This window comes from Camelus bactrianus, chromosome 11 (genome assembly GCF_048773025.1).
Source record: "Camelus bactrianus isolate YW-2024 breed Bactrian camel chromosome 11, ASM4877302v1, whole genome shotgun sequence".
NCBI classification, from domain to species: domain Eukaryota; kingdom Metazoa; phylum Chordata; class Mammalia; order Artiodactyla; family Camelidae; genus Camelus; species Camelus bactrianus.
The window spans coordinates 44,591,744-44,607,596 of record NC_133549.1 but is presented as its reverse complement, the minus strand read 5'-3'; the positions used below and the strand labels follow the sequence as shown (position 1 = coordinate 44,607,596).

General features: G+C 43.8%; 1 protein-coding gene across 2 annotated transcripts in view; it reads right to left on the bottom strand.

Annotated features, from left to right (window-relative positions):
- Positions 1 to 15,853, bottom strand: part of TLL2 (tolloid like 2) — a 120,384-nt gene that overhangs the window by 94,621 nt on the left and 9,910 nt on the right. For both annotated transcript variants that reach the window (XM_074373837.1, XM_010971122.3), the window contains exon 2: positions 2,246 to 2,356. In XM_074373837.1, coding sequence (XP_074229938.1) covers positions 2,246 to 2,356 — 111 coding nt within the window. The remainder of the gene's footprint in view (positions 1 to 2,245; positions 2,357 to 15,853) is intronic.

The following is a 15,853-nucleotide window of genomic DNA, read 5'->3' as shown; positions in this document are numbered from 1 at the left end:
TTGACCCTCAGAGAAAAGTGATCAGGATAAAAATCACCCTGCCATAAAAACACACCCCCCCCAAAAAATACATATCTCAGGCTCGGGAAGGAGGAAACAGCAGAAAGGTACATGTTTCAAAGGCTTCATGCCCAGGCCCCTAAAGTTCCTACCAGTATGTAGCAAATCTACCATTCTCCACTTTAACCTAAACTCTCCCCGGTAAGTGTTCTTTCTATAAATTCTACTACTAATAATGAGGAAGAGGAGGCAGAGGTGATACTTAGTGAGCATTTCTTGTGTGCCAGTTACTGTGTTCAGCACGTTACAAGTATTCTTTCCTTTCGTCTGCATGACGTTACTCTGAGGTAAGGATGACTACTATTTCTATTTGACAGATGAAGAAACTGAGGCCTAGCTCGAGGACTCATTCCCAGGCAGTCTGACGCCAAGGCCTGCTGACAGTGACAGCGCGTTCACCGCCTTCCTGGGAGCAAAGCCTTGTTGAACTCCTCATCCCTTAGGCCCCTGGGAGACGGCTCCAGGGCCTGCTGGTCCCCGTCTGCCTCTTCCTTCTCCCCTCTCCAATGATGCTGGCCAGGCACAAGGTGCTGGGCCACCTCTAGGGGTATCTAGAGTGGAATATATGTGGACTCTGCCTCCTTTCAGCACACAGGGGAGAAGGAACGAGAAGACGGATACTCAGGTTCCTAGACCATGAGGCTGACCATGGCGGCCTTGGGAGATGAAGGCAGGGCTGCTAGGCTTCCCTTTACTGCAGCATTCTCAGGCCACCTTCCGGGCAGGCAACTCTCCAGCAGCTGGGCATACAGCTAGCAGGGTGGCTGGCCACGACCCAGCCTCTCTCTGGGATCCCCATGCTGTGCCATGGCAGGTCCCCAAGGACAGCAGGAGGAACCCTGAGCATTCGTGATGGTATCTGGGCAGGCCCAGAGGGTGTGAGTGGGGTCCCCAAGCTGGAGAGACTAAGACCCAAAGGCCTCCTTGGATCCTGCATGGTCACCTGTCCTGTTTTCCAAATCGATATGTACCCACACAGGTGTAATCAGTACGACCAAGTGGGAAAATTGACCGCATCTACTAATAACTTATGTACATCCCGTGACCCAGCAGTTCCACTCCTGGGTACACACATGCCCAATGCAAATGAGTGCATGTGTCCACCGAAGAGTATGTAGAAGAATGTCAGTACCAGCTTTAGTTATCATAGCCGCAAACTGTAAACTGTCCACATGTCTGTCAACAGAAGAATGCATAAAGCCCTGTCTGCCTGGTGTGAAAGGTCTCCTCGAAGGCAGAGGTCACAGCTTACTCCTTTCTCCTACCAGCACTGCATTAGGCCCATGCTAGTGCTTAAAAGGGGGTATAAGACTTCAGTTTTGTAAGATAAATGTTCTGGAGAGCTTCTTTATCACCTTGTGCTTGTAGTTTATAATATTGCTCTGTACACTTAAAAATGTGTTAAGAGAGTAGATCTTATGGTAACTGTTTTTACCACATTTTTAAAAAACTCCTCGAAAGAAAGGAAGGGAAGGTGGGCGGAGGGGTTGCAGGTAGCAGAGACAGTGCAGCATCAAGCACACATGAGCTTTAGTCACTGAACAATAAGCCACCATCAGCCACACAGCTCATCAGCCCCCACAGCTCGGCCCCCTGGGCTGCTTCTGAGAAGAGAGATTCCACACAAGGGAGGCATCTGAGCCCAGTGGGCAGGATGGGGAGGAGAACTCAAGAGACCAGTTCCATTACTACTCACCCCAAGGTGAAAGCAAGGAAGGAGGCTGGGAGAAGAGTAATCAAAGTCTGTTTCCCAGCCCCAGGGGATTTTCTCCTGGGTTTTCAGCCAAGCAAGTGCACAGTACCCCTGAGCAAGTAACCTCCCAATGCTAATCACTATTAGCATCACCATTAAAGATGCTCTCAATGGAGTCCACCCTGGAATTCTCTCCAGTTGGAAAGTGCTGGACCTTGAGGCCAGAGTCCTGAGAACCTATTCTGAGGTCCAGTCTGAACTCTCTAAGCTCAAGTTTGAACCTTTGGATAAAGAGACAAACAAAGATTTTCTTAGAAGGATAAGCAAACTTGGAGGCTCCAGCTCTACAGCCTGCAATGGAGAAGGATTTTCCAGCGACAGGTGGGCACTGGACTGACAGGTCACATACTGATGACTTGGGGTCCACATCTACCCTTGCTGCAGTCCCCGACCCGTCCCTTCAGGGCAGGGGTAGGGGAACATAGTACTCACCTGTGCTGTGTCCTGTTTCCACCACAGACTGCTTGACCCAGTCATGGGCCTTGTCGATGTGAAATAACTTCAGGTCCTCTTCATCTAAGGCAATGTCTCCCCAAAAGACAGCTGGGAAGAAAAAACATAAGTGGGTTGATTTAAGCTGGAGATCAAGAAAGGAATTTACTAGTGGTCCAGAGGGCACTGGATGCTGAGTAGCAAGCTCTATAAATGACAGTCCATCCAATCAAATTTCTCCTTGAGCCTAAAAGGTAGGGCTTGTTGAGAAAGAAGAACAACAGCTAATAATTCTGTGCATCAAAGCCACATGGCTGGGACCAACCACCATGAAGATCAAAGGCCTAGGTCTGTAAGGTATTTTGAAAGGTCACCCTGTCTTACTGTCACTATAGGCAGCTCTGGGCAAAACCACCCCACAAAGACAGCTGCTTCTCTCTTCTTCAGAGTCCACAGGATATAAAAGAAAAAGGATAATCTAATAAGTGATACTTTTGTTCACAGTATTTGCTGCCCTTCCCTGGGAAAAGATTCTATTTTTCTGCCCCATTGATGTCAGGATTGGCCATTTCACCTGTTCTGACCAATTAAATGTGAGAGGAAGCTTTAAGAGCTAGTGCATGATTCACCATGTCCTCTTGCCCCTTTCCCAGAGGACAAGCAATGTCCCAAGTAGAGGTGACTCTGTCTCCCTAAGTTCTGGAGTAAACATGATGTGGAGCAGAGGGATGGCAGATTAGGGTGGGTATGTAACATGAATGAAGAAAATAAAAGCCATTATTTTCATAAGTCTCTGAGATTTGTGGCTCTTTGTTACTGGAGCACAACCTTTTTATCCTGACTAATACTGACTATATCCTGACTAATTGCTGTCAGCAGTGGTACGCTATTGTAACAAAAATCCATTGTCTTTGGGCCAGGCAGTGAATGTCAAGGAAACTTTTACTGAAGGCTGGAAGGAAGTGATCTATGTTACGCAGTGATAAAGTATTTGATAAAACCACTGCCCGCATTAACTTGGAAGGCAGATGATAAACTGAATGAGCTTATGGCTTCAAATGAAGAGACTGGGAGTTAGAATGTTAATGGCATGCCTTGGTTGCCAGTAGCTGTGTTTGACAAGGTACAAGAAAGATAAGGGCTTTAAAAAGAATTGGGCATGGAGGCATCATTCACCCTGATTTCAAACTATATTACAAAGCTATAACAGTATGATATTGGCATAAAAACAGACACACAGATCAATGAAAACAAATAGCCCAGAAATAAACCCATGCACAAATGGTCAATTAATTTAGGACAGAGAAGCCAAGAATATACAATGGGGAAAGGTATCTTCAATAAATGGTGTTGAGAAAATTGGACAGCCACATGCAAAAGAATGAAACTGGACCACTATCTTTCACCAAACTCAAAAATTAACTCAAAATGGTTAAAGACTTGGACATAGGATCTGAAACCATAAAACGCCTAGAAGAAAACATAGGCAATAAACGCCTTGACATAGGTCTTGACGATGATTTTTTTAATATGATACAGAAAAGCAAAAGCAACAAAAGCAAAAACAAATAAGTGGAACTACATCAAACTAGGAATCCTCTGTGCAGCAAGAAAACCATCAGTGAAAATGAAAAGACAATCTCCTGAGTGGGAGAAATTATTTGCAAACCATATTCTAATGAGATGTTAATACCCAAAATATATAAAAAAAAACTTATACAATTCAAGAGCAAAAAACAAGCAATCTGATTAAAAAATGGGCAAAGACATACAGATGGCCAATAGTTACACGTAAAAATGCTCTACATCACTAGTCATCAGGGAAATGCAAATGAAAACCACAGTGAGACATCATTTTATACCTGTCGGAATGGCTGTTATCAAAAAGACCAGAAAAGAAAGTGTTGGCAAAGATGGGGCAACAAAGAAACCCTTGTGTTGGTGGGAATGTAAATTGGTGCACCCACTATGGAAAACAGCATGGAGGTTTCTCAAGATTAAAAATAAACCCACTACACTGCACTGCACTAAACCTTTCTGTCATGGTGGGAACACTCTATACCTGAGCTCTTCAATATGGTAGCCACTAACCAACCACACGTGGTTACTGGCACTCAAAATGTGGCTAGTGTAACTAAGGAATTGAATTTAAAATTTTATTTTATTTTAATTAATTTAAATTTAAATTGCCACATGTGGCTCATGACTGTATTATAAATATACAATATAAATAATATAAAATAAAAATTTAAATAATATACAATATAACATAAATAAGGTAGTATAAAATAAAATAATAAATTCTGTTTCAAATAGCAGCCAAAAGCATCACATATCTAGGAATAACCTTGACACAAAAAGTAGTGTTATGCTGAGAACGTAAAATTCTACTAAAACCTATAAAAAGTGATTGACATGAAAGGAGAGATATACTATGTTCCTAAAATGTTCTTTCCAAATTAATGTGTAAGTTTAATACATTTCAATCAAAGTCCCAATAATTTTTTATTATTGATAAAATTATATCAAAGTTCATCTGCATAATTAGGTGATAACCATCAAGAAAAAGAGTACCCAAGGGGGGCTGGCCTCATTTGACACCAAAATATGTTATAAGGCTTCGACAACCCTGCAACATGAAATAGTCTGGAAGCAATCCCTAGGCTACATGAGAAAATTCATATATGACAAAGGAAGTTTCACCAATTTGTGGAAAGAGAGGCACTAGTCAATGAATTATGTTGAAACAAATGAATTAGCTCTTTGAAGAATAGTCAAGTTGGTTTTGAATGTCATACTACACACCAAAATAAATCCCAGATAAATAAAAAGTATAAAAATTTTAAAATTAAATCAATAAATTGGCTGAACAGTATTTAGAATCAAATGAGCTAAGTCTGTACATTCAAAGCATACAGCTATGGAATTTTTACCAAAAGGCAAAGGATAGCCCATGGCAGTCTCCTAAAAGAAGACTCTCAGTGGATTCCAGGTGATAGCACCTGGGTAACTTTCTTCTTCCACCACCAACCCCTGGCTACTCAAAATGTAACCTATAGACAGGCAGCATCGACCTGGTCTTGGAGCTTGACAGAAATACAGACTCCCAGGGCCCACCCCAGACCCGCCAATTCAGAAGCTGCATGTGAACAAGATCCCCAGGTAGATCGTGCGCACAGTGGCGTTTGAGAAGCTCTGACTCAAGGCACCGGAGACTTTGCCTCCTTCAACCATGCCCCCGAGATCAAGGCCTCTCCATGCCTCTCATGGCTGTAATGAAGAGGTCAAGCCGGGCAATTCTCCACAGAAATGTAGGATTTGAATGGATAGGCGGTAGGAAGCACCTGAAATGCACATCAATGAAGATACCACCTGCTCCAGTCTTGGCTGACCCCGCTGGATCTCCAACCTGCAATTCAGGGAGTTGCCACCAGGTGGTAGTGTTTTGTTACAAAGCTCTGGAGAGTAACTATTTCAGGAATAGATTATGAAATACAATAGGAAAACTGCTTTTCAGAAATCAAAGATAGAAACCTTTAAAGAAGTCAATAAAACTTTAAAGCTATTGTATAATAAATTTGAAAATATAAAAGGAGATTACTTTTAAAGAAATACTTTCTAATGATACATAATCGAGAGTCTGCTGGTATTTAACAATTGGCTGGGGGAAGGGAGAGCCTCCTTTCCCTGGTGTAAATACTCCCACCATGGCTGACATCAAAGTCACAGGATGTGGAGTTGAAGGATGTCTGTACCATTGGCTCTTCCAAGCAGGTAAGCGCCAGCTCCAGCACTCTTCTGTAATAACAATAAATATCTGTAAAGTCCCTCATGGTTTCTAGAGTTATATCATGTTTCCCATCTAATCCATGAGCCTGACCTTCAAGGCTGCAAAAGATGACCATGACCCACTCCTTGCAGGGAAAGGCCCCATCACTGCAGCTCCCATCTCAGGGTCCTCACAGCACAGCATCTTGCCCTCTGTCTTCTCCCCATCTACAGCCGAACAGGGGTACTTTCTCCCAGGGATCAGGCTACATGCCTTCTATACATTAACCTCAAAGGAATGCCCAGTGAGGAGGTAGGAATTGGCCAAGGTCATGCAGGCAGGGTGAGGCTTCATGAGTGTTTCAAGTCAAAAGAGGCCTCCCTGATTCCCAAATTACAGCCCTCCTCAACCAAAGTTTCACATTCTAAGAAGGTAATAAATACTATTTAAACTCCTTTCTTAAATAGTCAATATAATGAAACAGAAGCAGATTCACAAATAAGAAGAACAAATTAGTGGTTACCAGTGTGGAGAGGGAACAGGGGAGGGGCAGCATAGGGGTAGGGGATTAAGAGGCACAAACTAATATGCAAAAAATAAATAAGCTACAAGGATATATTTTATAGCACAGGGAATACAGCCAATATTTTATAATAACTATAAATGAAGTCTAATCTTTAAAAATTGTGAATCATTATGTTGTATACCTGAAACATATATATCATAAGTCAACTATATTTCAATAAATGAAATAAACTGCTTTCTTTACTGCAGGACTTCTCAGAGCCTTTACAATCCTAAAAAATATCACAACTCTCCAAGAGAAAGAGAACGCAGCATTTCCCAACATGGTTGCCCTGGAATTTCTCTTCACTGAATCTTCCATCCTAAGGAACACCTTTGGGAGACTGCTGCACTCCTCAGCAGTCCTCCAGGAATTACTGACTCCTAGGACTAGAAGGGGACCCAACCCACCATATGATGTCTGAGTGGCCTCTTCTCACACACCTCTGGTGACAGGGAGCTCACGCCCTTCCAACACATGCCCCTTTATCTTGGAACGGCTCTCTCTGTTGCTTCCAAGTCTGGTGTTTTCATTCTTCTCTCAGGACTGAGGCACTGAAAAGTAAAGTGCTGAGCCCGGCCACCTGGTACAACTCTGAGAAGGGGGCGGGGCTTGAACACAGGCCTCTTGGCTGTAAACTTGGAGTTCAGTTCCCTGCCTCACCCAGGACCCAGGTTTTAGAATTGAGATTCAAGGTGGGGGCTGATCTAAAGGTCAAAGGTATGAGCTCTGTTTCCAGATGAGCTACTGGCCTGGCCAAGACTGGATAGCCCAGTGGGGGTGCTTGGAGGGGACAGAAAGCAGGAGGCATTGGCCAGAGGGTCCTTCACTCTCCGCCCCACCCGAGATCCCAAGAGTCTCATGGTGGGGAGGAAGGGTCCTGGGGGTGTTAATTGGCCCCTGGCTTGGGGCCTGCAGAGCTGGAGAGCTTGTGAGCAGGCAGAAGCCCAGTCAGAGGGAGATGCCTTCAACTGTACTGTTGCCTTCAGTCACCAACCACACCCTCCCCAAGACTGTTTTCTGGCCCCACCTCGCACCTTCCAGTCCATCCCAGTCACAGCCCTGCGCCTCCCCAGGGCTCACTCCAAAACTGACAGAGTCCCAGATTTACTCTGTGGGAATGACCTCCAGCAGGTACTCACTTCACCTCATCTCACGTCCACCAACCAGGCCATTCCCTGATTTCATTTCCACACTTACAGCCCAGACTTGCAGGACGTTTATTTTCCTATTAGCTTCCCACTTATGGCGGAATCACAAATGTTCCACAGTGGAGCTGCATCTTGGGACACGAAAGGCCCAAGTTAAAGCAGTATGGAACCACTGGTCTATACCGGGAAGAGGGAGTTTGGATGCTCCGTGTGACATTGGGCAGGTCACGCTTCCCTTTGGTGGCATTTTCTTCACCCATACAAGGAGACAACTGAACCTGCTGAGGGTTTCTGGAGGCAGGGCCACAGACCACTCTGTCAGAAGTGCCTGAGGAGACCGTTGATACGCAGATTCCCCAGGCCCCTCCCACATCTATGGAATCAGAATCTCCAGGGACAGGGCCTGGCAATATGCGTGTTAAGCTCATGCCCCGCCCATCCCCACAGGTGACTCGCTCCCACTGAAGTTTCAAGACCAGTGGAGTGGATGTCTCGGGGTCCCTCCAGCTCTAATGTTTAATTTCACCACAGCTTCTATTAGAGAAACGTAGAGCATCCACCCAGGGCCTGCTGTTTGTCCATCCCCATAACAAACCGCTCAGGAAGGACCTCGCTGACGTTCCGTGAGACAGTCATCTAGAGAGAAGCTGAGATTACCGGAGGAACTAAATCTGGAGCCTTTGAACCATTGGAATTCCTCTCAGGAACCAGGCTGAGGTGGGGTGGAGGGGCCAGAGGCGGGGAGAGTTACAGGGAAATCCTACCCAGAGACACATTTAGTTCACTTCAAGTTTCCAGCAGAGGGATTTAACAGGTTTAAAGCAGTTTTCTATGAATCTTTGTCAAGGGAGTGTATGTACAAACAAACAGGGAGGGTTTTTTTTTAAGTAAAAAGTTAATCGGCTTAAAGTGTGCAACTAAATAAGCAAAGCTTACATTAAAGTGACCCACAGAGAAAGGACCCCATGGAAAGAAAATTCTAGGAAATACAATATGGCCTCTATGTTCTTTTGTAGTTCCACGCTATAAATATTCATGGGGCGGTGTTAATGGGGTCCACAGCTCTATGCAACCACAATAGTTTTTTTGTTTATTCTCAGGACCATGAACTTTGAAACCATGAACCTAAATTTCAGGACTCTGCATTCAGGCGCGTCTGCAGAGCAGGAGGGGAGAGGCTCAGGCCTGCGGAGGACAGAGGAGAGGAAACAGGCGAGATGTGAATCATGCCTCCTGGATCTTTCATTTGAGATTAAAGAGGAGAATCTGTTTAGTATGGGAGGCTCCCTGTCTCCAGGGTCTCCAGCTGCTCCAGCCTGGGGAAATGGCCTTCACAAGGCATGGATGGCTTAGTCACTCAAGCATATGGCAGAGAGGGGTCCGGAGCTGGGAATAGCGTAATTGGATCAAACAGATTTGTTGCAAGTTTTACATTGAAGACTTAAAAAAACTACTCTAAATCATGGAATTTCTAAGGTGGAGAGAGTTAAAAAGTCATCTAAGAAATGTCCTTGTTTTCCATATGAGAAAACTGAGATCCAGGAAGGTTAAATGACTTGCTCAAAATATTACATCTAGGAGCCACATCTGCTGACTTTAAACCAGTATTCCTCCCCTTCACCAGGAATGACAAATATGAGACAAACATGTGTCCCTCTTAGGCCCTCTCTGCCAGTGCAAATATCCTTAATTAATCACTGCCCTCTTGTCTACTGAACCTGGACACAGCCTCCAAATCCATTGCAATGCAGTCTGCAGAGGACCAGCACAAATGGATGGAAATGATAGATGAATTGGGAACCTATTTGCCATCTATGCCCTGCAACATGCTGGCAATGTCCGTAACCCATTGGCTGTTTGTTCCAGCTAAGAATTTCTATTCAAATCCATTTAAAATCTGATCTTAGGGGTCCGAGAAGACACAATAGAAACCTGAGAGTCCATAGGACTTTCTGTGTTAAAAGTCAGTCATGAAAAGATGCTCAGCATCACTAATTCTCAGAGAAATGCAAATCAAAACCACAGTGAGGTATCACTTCACACCCATCAGAATGGCTATCATCAAAAACTCTACAGATAGCAAATGGTGGAGAAGATGTAGAGAAAAGGGAATTCTCGTACACTGTTGGTGGAAATGTAAGCTGGTACAGCCACTGTGGAAAATAGTATGGAGTTTCTTTTAAAAACAAAAAACAGAACTACCATATGATCCAGCAATTCCACTACTGGGTATATATACAGAAAAAACAAAAACACTAATTCAAAAAGATACATGAACACAATATTCATAGCAGCACTATTTATAATAGCCAAGACACAGAAGCAACCAAAGTGCCCATCAACAGGAAATTGGGTTAAGAAAATGTGAGATACATACATACATACATATACATATAATGGAATATTACTTGGCCATAAAAAAGAATGAAATACTGCCATTTGCAGCAACATGGGTGGACCTAGAGAATATTATGCTTAGTCAGACAAAGAAATAAGTCTGACAGAGGACAATTACTATATGGTATCACTTACATATGGAATCTGAAAAATAACACAAATGAATGTATATACAAAACAGAAACAGACTCATAGATACAGAAAACAGACTGGTGATTACCAAAGGGGAGAAGGAAGGGGAGAGGGACAAATTATGGGTATGGCATTTCTAGATACAAACTACAATATATAAAATAAATAGGTAACAAGGATATACTGTACAGCACAGGGAATTATACCCATTGTCTTGTAATAACCTATAATGGAATATAATTTGCAAAAATACTAAATCACTATGCTGTACATACGAAAGTAACACAATATTGTAAATCAACTATACTTCAATAAAAAAAATTTTTTTAAAAAAGGTCAATCAGGACCTAGGAGAGCACCACACACAGATGGATACCACAGAGGAACTCAGCTCTGAACACTAATTCCACCTTAAAAGAACACCCAGTCCTGCCTTTTGCCTTGGCTGACACCATCCCATTTTACAGAGGAACCAAAAGGGTCCGTGTGGCAGGTAGGCTGGTGGCCACCTTGCTCAAGGCAGATATGGTCTCCTGCCTGGCCTCTTCATCTATATTTCAAGGGGGCTGCACCAATGTATTTCAGAGCCATGCCACAGCTTGGCTTTCCAAACAGGACTCACCTGGCTTAAGAAATACATGCTCAGGTAATTTCCCAGAAAACAAAAGATTGGCATGAGCAGGTAGGACATATCTGCAAGGCTACTTAAGTTTTATAGCTCCAAATACATTTCATCTCACGTGCCAATCCCACTCAACTGGTAATGTTTTCTCTGAGTGCTGTGAGGTGACATGGACCTACAGAAAAAGGGCCCGTGATCAATTAGCCATGCCTGCCACTGGCCTGGGGCAGGAGTGGCATGGTAGGTGCCGCACACGGGCCATTTCCAGATTTATGTTGTAAAGATACGAAAAATAGCTCCATCCACATAAATGAATATCTGCAGCAAGACCTGAGCTATGATTCAAGTTATTCTTTTTATACTTACTTCCCACCCTCTCTGCCCTGCTCTGTGCCCAGGAAGGCTGAAGCTATGGACCTCTTCCTCCAAGGTCTGCCTGCTCTCTGGCTTCTGGTTGCATTCAACCGGGAAGAGACCCTGGTGATCAGAGGGAAGAAGGGGGAGAAATGCAGGCATTTCTTCCCTGCTTTCTCCCTGCTTTGGTGCCGTGTCCCTTGGCCACTTTGCCTCCTGCACAGTTCCAGCTCCTGTAACACTGCTCCCTCCCCTGACCCTTCAACCACAGGGGAGACTTGCTGGTCTTTGGGTGCCCCATGCTCTTCTTGATTCCCTTAATTCTGCCTCTGTAAGGAGTCCCTTACTTATATTGCTGGCTTATATTGCTGTTCTAAGAAAATCCTTGCATTATTTCCATAGCCAAATAGGAAGATGGCATTCTGACTGGTAAAGTGAATGGCTACTTTGGCCTAAGATAACACAGCTCACTGCCTAATTCCAGCAGTATATGACTCACCACTCTCTCATACCTGCTGTTTTCCCATAGTCTAAGCTCACATGGCCTCTGCTGAGTAACGGAGAGAAGGGTGCAGTTTAGGCCCTAAAAGCCAGAAGCTTCCTGGGCTCTAATTTTGCATTTTATGTGCCTGATTCCAGGGTCAGGCATATCTCATAAGCCCTAATATGTCCATTGTGTAATGATCTCTTGTAGAGCATTAAGTTACCAGTGCAATTATGGAGGACTCATTCTGAAGACAAAAGCCCACTGGAGACCCTAAGTCGTGCAGAGAGGGGAAAGATACACTAGGTGGAGAGTAAATGAGCCCTGGGATCCACTGCCTAGGCATGCCGGCAGCTATCCATGTGATTCACCACGCATTACTGCCCCTCCAGGCCCTCGGGGTTCTCACAGGAAACATGAAAAACAGAATAATCCGGAGGGTAACATCCAGCTCTAACGTTCCACAAGACTTGACTCTAAGATCTTACCGTGTGTGTCTAGTAAATGTTCATCAGTGGTAATGGGCCTGTCATCATTTTGACTAAATTCTTTTCATAAAGGTCCAGCAAGTGGCAGAGATTGCTTATTGTCTCCCTTCTTCCCTAGTTATAGGACCTGCGATGTTCCGTTCCAGGCCTTCCTGAAGAAGTATTTCCCAGAATCCCCTATGGCTATCTGGTCATGTGACTAACTTCCAGCCAATGAGAGGAAGGCCAAAGTGGCAAATGGCATCTCCTGGGAACCTTCTCTCACATGTCCTTTTTCTTTCCCAAGCCTGTGTTGTCAAGACTGTATGTGTGATGACTTGAGCTCTGGCTACCATTTTGGGCCATGAAGACAAGGGCCTCAGCTTAGGGAGAGTGGAGGGGCAGGCTGAAAGGGGTTTGGACCCTGGACGACTTCCTGGAGCAGAATTGCCATATTGGCCACAGATTGCAGACCTCCAGACTTTGATGTGAGAAATAAACCTCTAACTTCTTTAGGTCAGTGTTCCAGCTGTCAGTATATTGCCTTTCAGCTCTAAATCCACCCTTCTTTGTCATGCTTTGTGATACAGGGGCTGAACCCTGAAACGTTTCTCCTTCGTCAGCGGGCACATCAGGCTTTGTCAGTAGAGGGCACTAGAGGGACACCACAAAGGAATGGGACTTCTCTTCCTGGCTCCTGTAGTCTCATCTTTCTTGCTTCGATGGAGTGGCTGCCAGCAGTGTTCAGGAGACCCAACTTGAAGGTGCCCAACCTTCAGAGTTTTGCCCGGACTCCAATGGGCAATTCCCCAATTGTCAGCCTTTTTGCAGCATCTCAAAATTTTCAGTGGGCCACAGCCACATTCCCTCCTATGAAGTTATAGCCTGGGGGGTGGGGGGGAATGGGGGTGAACTCTTCCAAATTTATTCCTTCCCTAATAACTGCTACCTATATCTGTTATTCCTGTTTTCTTTGAAGTTCTCTCTGCCTCCTTTAATAGTCAGTCCCCTTTTGCTAGTTAATAATCCTTTATATTAAATTTTTGAATTACTTCTCAAATTACTGATGTGGTTTCAGTCTCCCAACTGGACCCCGATGGCCACAGCCAATTAACATGGGTTCATTACTACCAGTTTAACCCAATCTTAACTGACAGAGCGATGCAGTCATCTCCATGGAAAAAGTGAATGATAGGGTACAGAATAAACGTCCTCTTTTTAAAAAATCTTCTCTCCCAAAATTATTTGTGACAAACATGATAGATAAAAGGTTGAAGTCTTAATCTTCAATGGTTCCTACAACCATTGTTCCTACAACCATGTTCCTACAACCATTTAAAAATGACCATCTAATTTGAAAAATGAACATAAACAGAAAGAAAAATAGTCCATAAACAAGAAGGAAAAAAAGCCCATAAGTAAGAAATGCACACAGTAAAAGAAATACAAATGGTCAAAATATATTTTTAAAAGTTCAAAATCATTTGAAAAAGAAATACAGTTATAATATAAATGCAAGTTGAAGAAATTGTAAATTATTTTTCTCTTACCAAACCAACAAAGATTTTAAAAATTAGAATACAGAATATTAATCTTAATAAGAGTGCAAAGAGATGAAAAAAAATTAAAGGGCAATTTGAAAAGAAGAATCAGAAGCCCTTAAAGCATCTATGCTTTTGACCCAGCAATTCTAAGGGTAGAATTATTTTCTAAAAAAATTTTTTTAATGAACATAATAATCTAGCAACAAGGATGACTCCAGCACGATTGTTTATAAAATCAAACGATTGGAAAAAATCTATGTGTCCAACAATAGGGGACTAATTAAATTAAATTATACAACAATATACAATTATGCACAAAACAACTTAAATTGATGCTATACAAGTAGATTTATTACATAAGCATCTTTATTGTCATGGAAGGAGGTTCATGGTACTAAATGAAAGTGAAATACAAGCAGATTTAAAACAATATGTACAACGTTTTTAAAAAAACAACACATGTATAGAAAAATTTGGAAGAATATACAACAAAGTGTTAACAACAATTACTCCTAGGCCATGGAATTACAGGAAATATTTACTCTTGCTTGCTCTCTGTATTTTCTAAATGTTCTCCAGTGAATATGTATTAGCTGTGTAATTAAGAAAATTGTTTTATGTTAAAAAATAATCTCCCTTTCCTGCCCATCTCAAGGGCACCCCAAGGTTTGATGAGCATCTTTGGGTGAACTCATTTATGTTTCACTATGACTTTGAGGCACAGCTCAGCTTGGCACGTCTTCCACACACAGAGCCATGCTCTCTCCCCCATCTTCCCTTCCTTTCTGTTCCTGAGGTCCAACTCTGGACTTCAAGCTCCCAGGGCTAGAACTCCTGGTGGTCCTCCTGTCTCCTGCTTCTACAGATCCTAAGCATCGTATGTCTTCATTATAACAGTCCTCTGCTCAAAACCCATCAATAGCTCCCCATTTCTCAAGGGGCATGTTTTAAATGTCTCAGCTTGCTATTCACTGTTCTAAGCCTCTTTCAATCTTGTCACTGTTGGTCTGCAAAGTAAACCGGGTCATCTCCCAGCTCCAGACATAGCCAAAGCATTCCCGCTATCTCGCCTTGACTCTCAATGTTTATTCTACCTGAAATGCCTTTCTCTGCATTCCGCCTTCTTCAAATCCCGGCCAAGTTCAGGTCTCATCAACCCCCTTACAAGGGAGCCTTCTTTGATTGTCTTACGGTGATTGCTACCTTTTCCAAATCCCTATAGTATCTCATTTGCTCCGTTTTTCATCTGGCAAGTATTTGTTGATCACCCAGCATGTGCCAGGCACTGTACTGGTGACTGGGAAATTAAATGAGTCTAGTTTCTATCCCTTGGAACTCATTGTCTGATAGGGAGACAGACACTGAGCAAATAAATAGTCCCACAATGACTACACCCTGTTTCAGACTGCATACCCTGTTACAAACATGCCGTGAGGGGAAACAAAAGTGATGAGAGATTTAAGAGAGGGGACCTGGTTGAGGTCAAGCCTAGGGGGGCCTCGGGGCGAAGACTGGGGAAGGACATGTAAGTCAAGGAGCAAGGGGGCAGCCAGGAGGCAGGTTCAGGTACCATTGCAGAAGCCCACATGAGAGCCAGTGGGGTTTAGACCAAATGGGGCAGTAAAGATGGGGAGAAGTGAATGGGCTTAAATTTGGAAACAGAATTGGCAGGACTTGGGTTGGACTGCATGAGAGGTAGAGGGAGGGACCCATATCCAGGATGAAGCCCCGTTTCTGGTTGAAGCACCTGGCACCACCACCAGATACCACCTGGCACCTGCCAGCAAAGGGCCCAGACCTCAGCAAGCCACAGCGGACTCTGAGCTCAGGCGGAGGATGGGGAACCAGTGACAGCTCAGCAGGGAGGAGAACTGATCCAAGGAAATGAAAAAAAGTTGAGGCAGAAGGAAGCCTGCTCCTTTGGGAAACTGGCTTGCGCCAGTCTCACATCAACTCAAGGCCAGTAACCCAGGTGGGAGGAAGGGGAGGAGGCTCGGTGCAAATTGCAGGATGAGCCGGGAGATAAGTGGCCCAGCTGGTGGAGTGGGCAAAGACTCGGGGCTGAACATCAACACTCAAGTGCTCGTGCAGGCGAGCTTGAGAATATTTATTGGTAATTGACA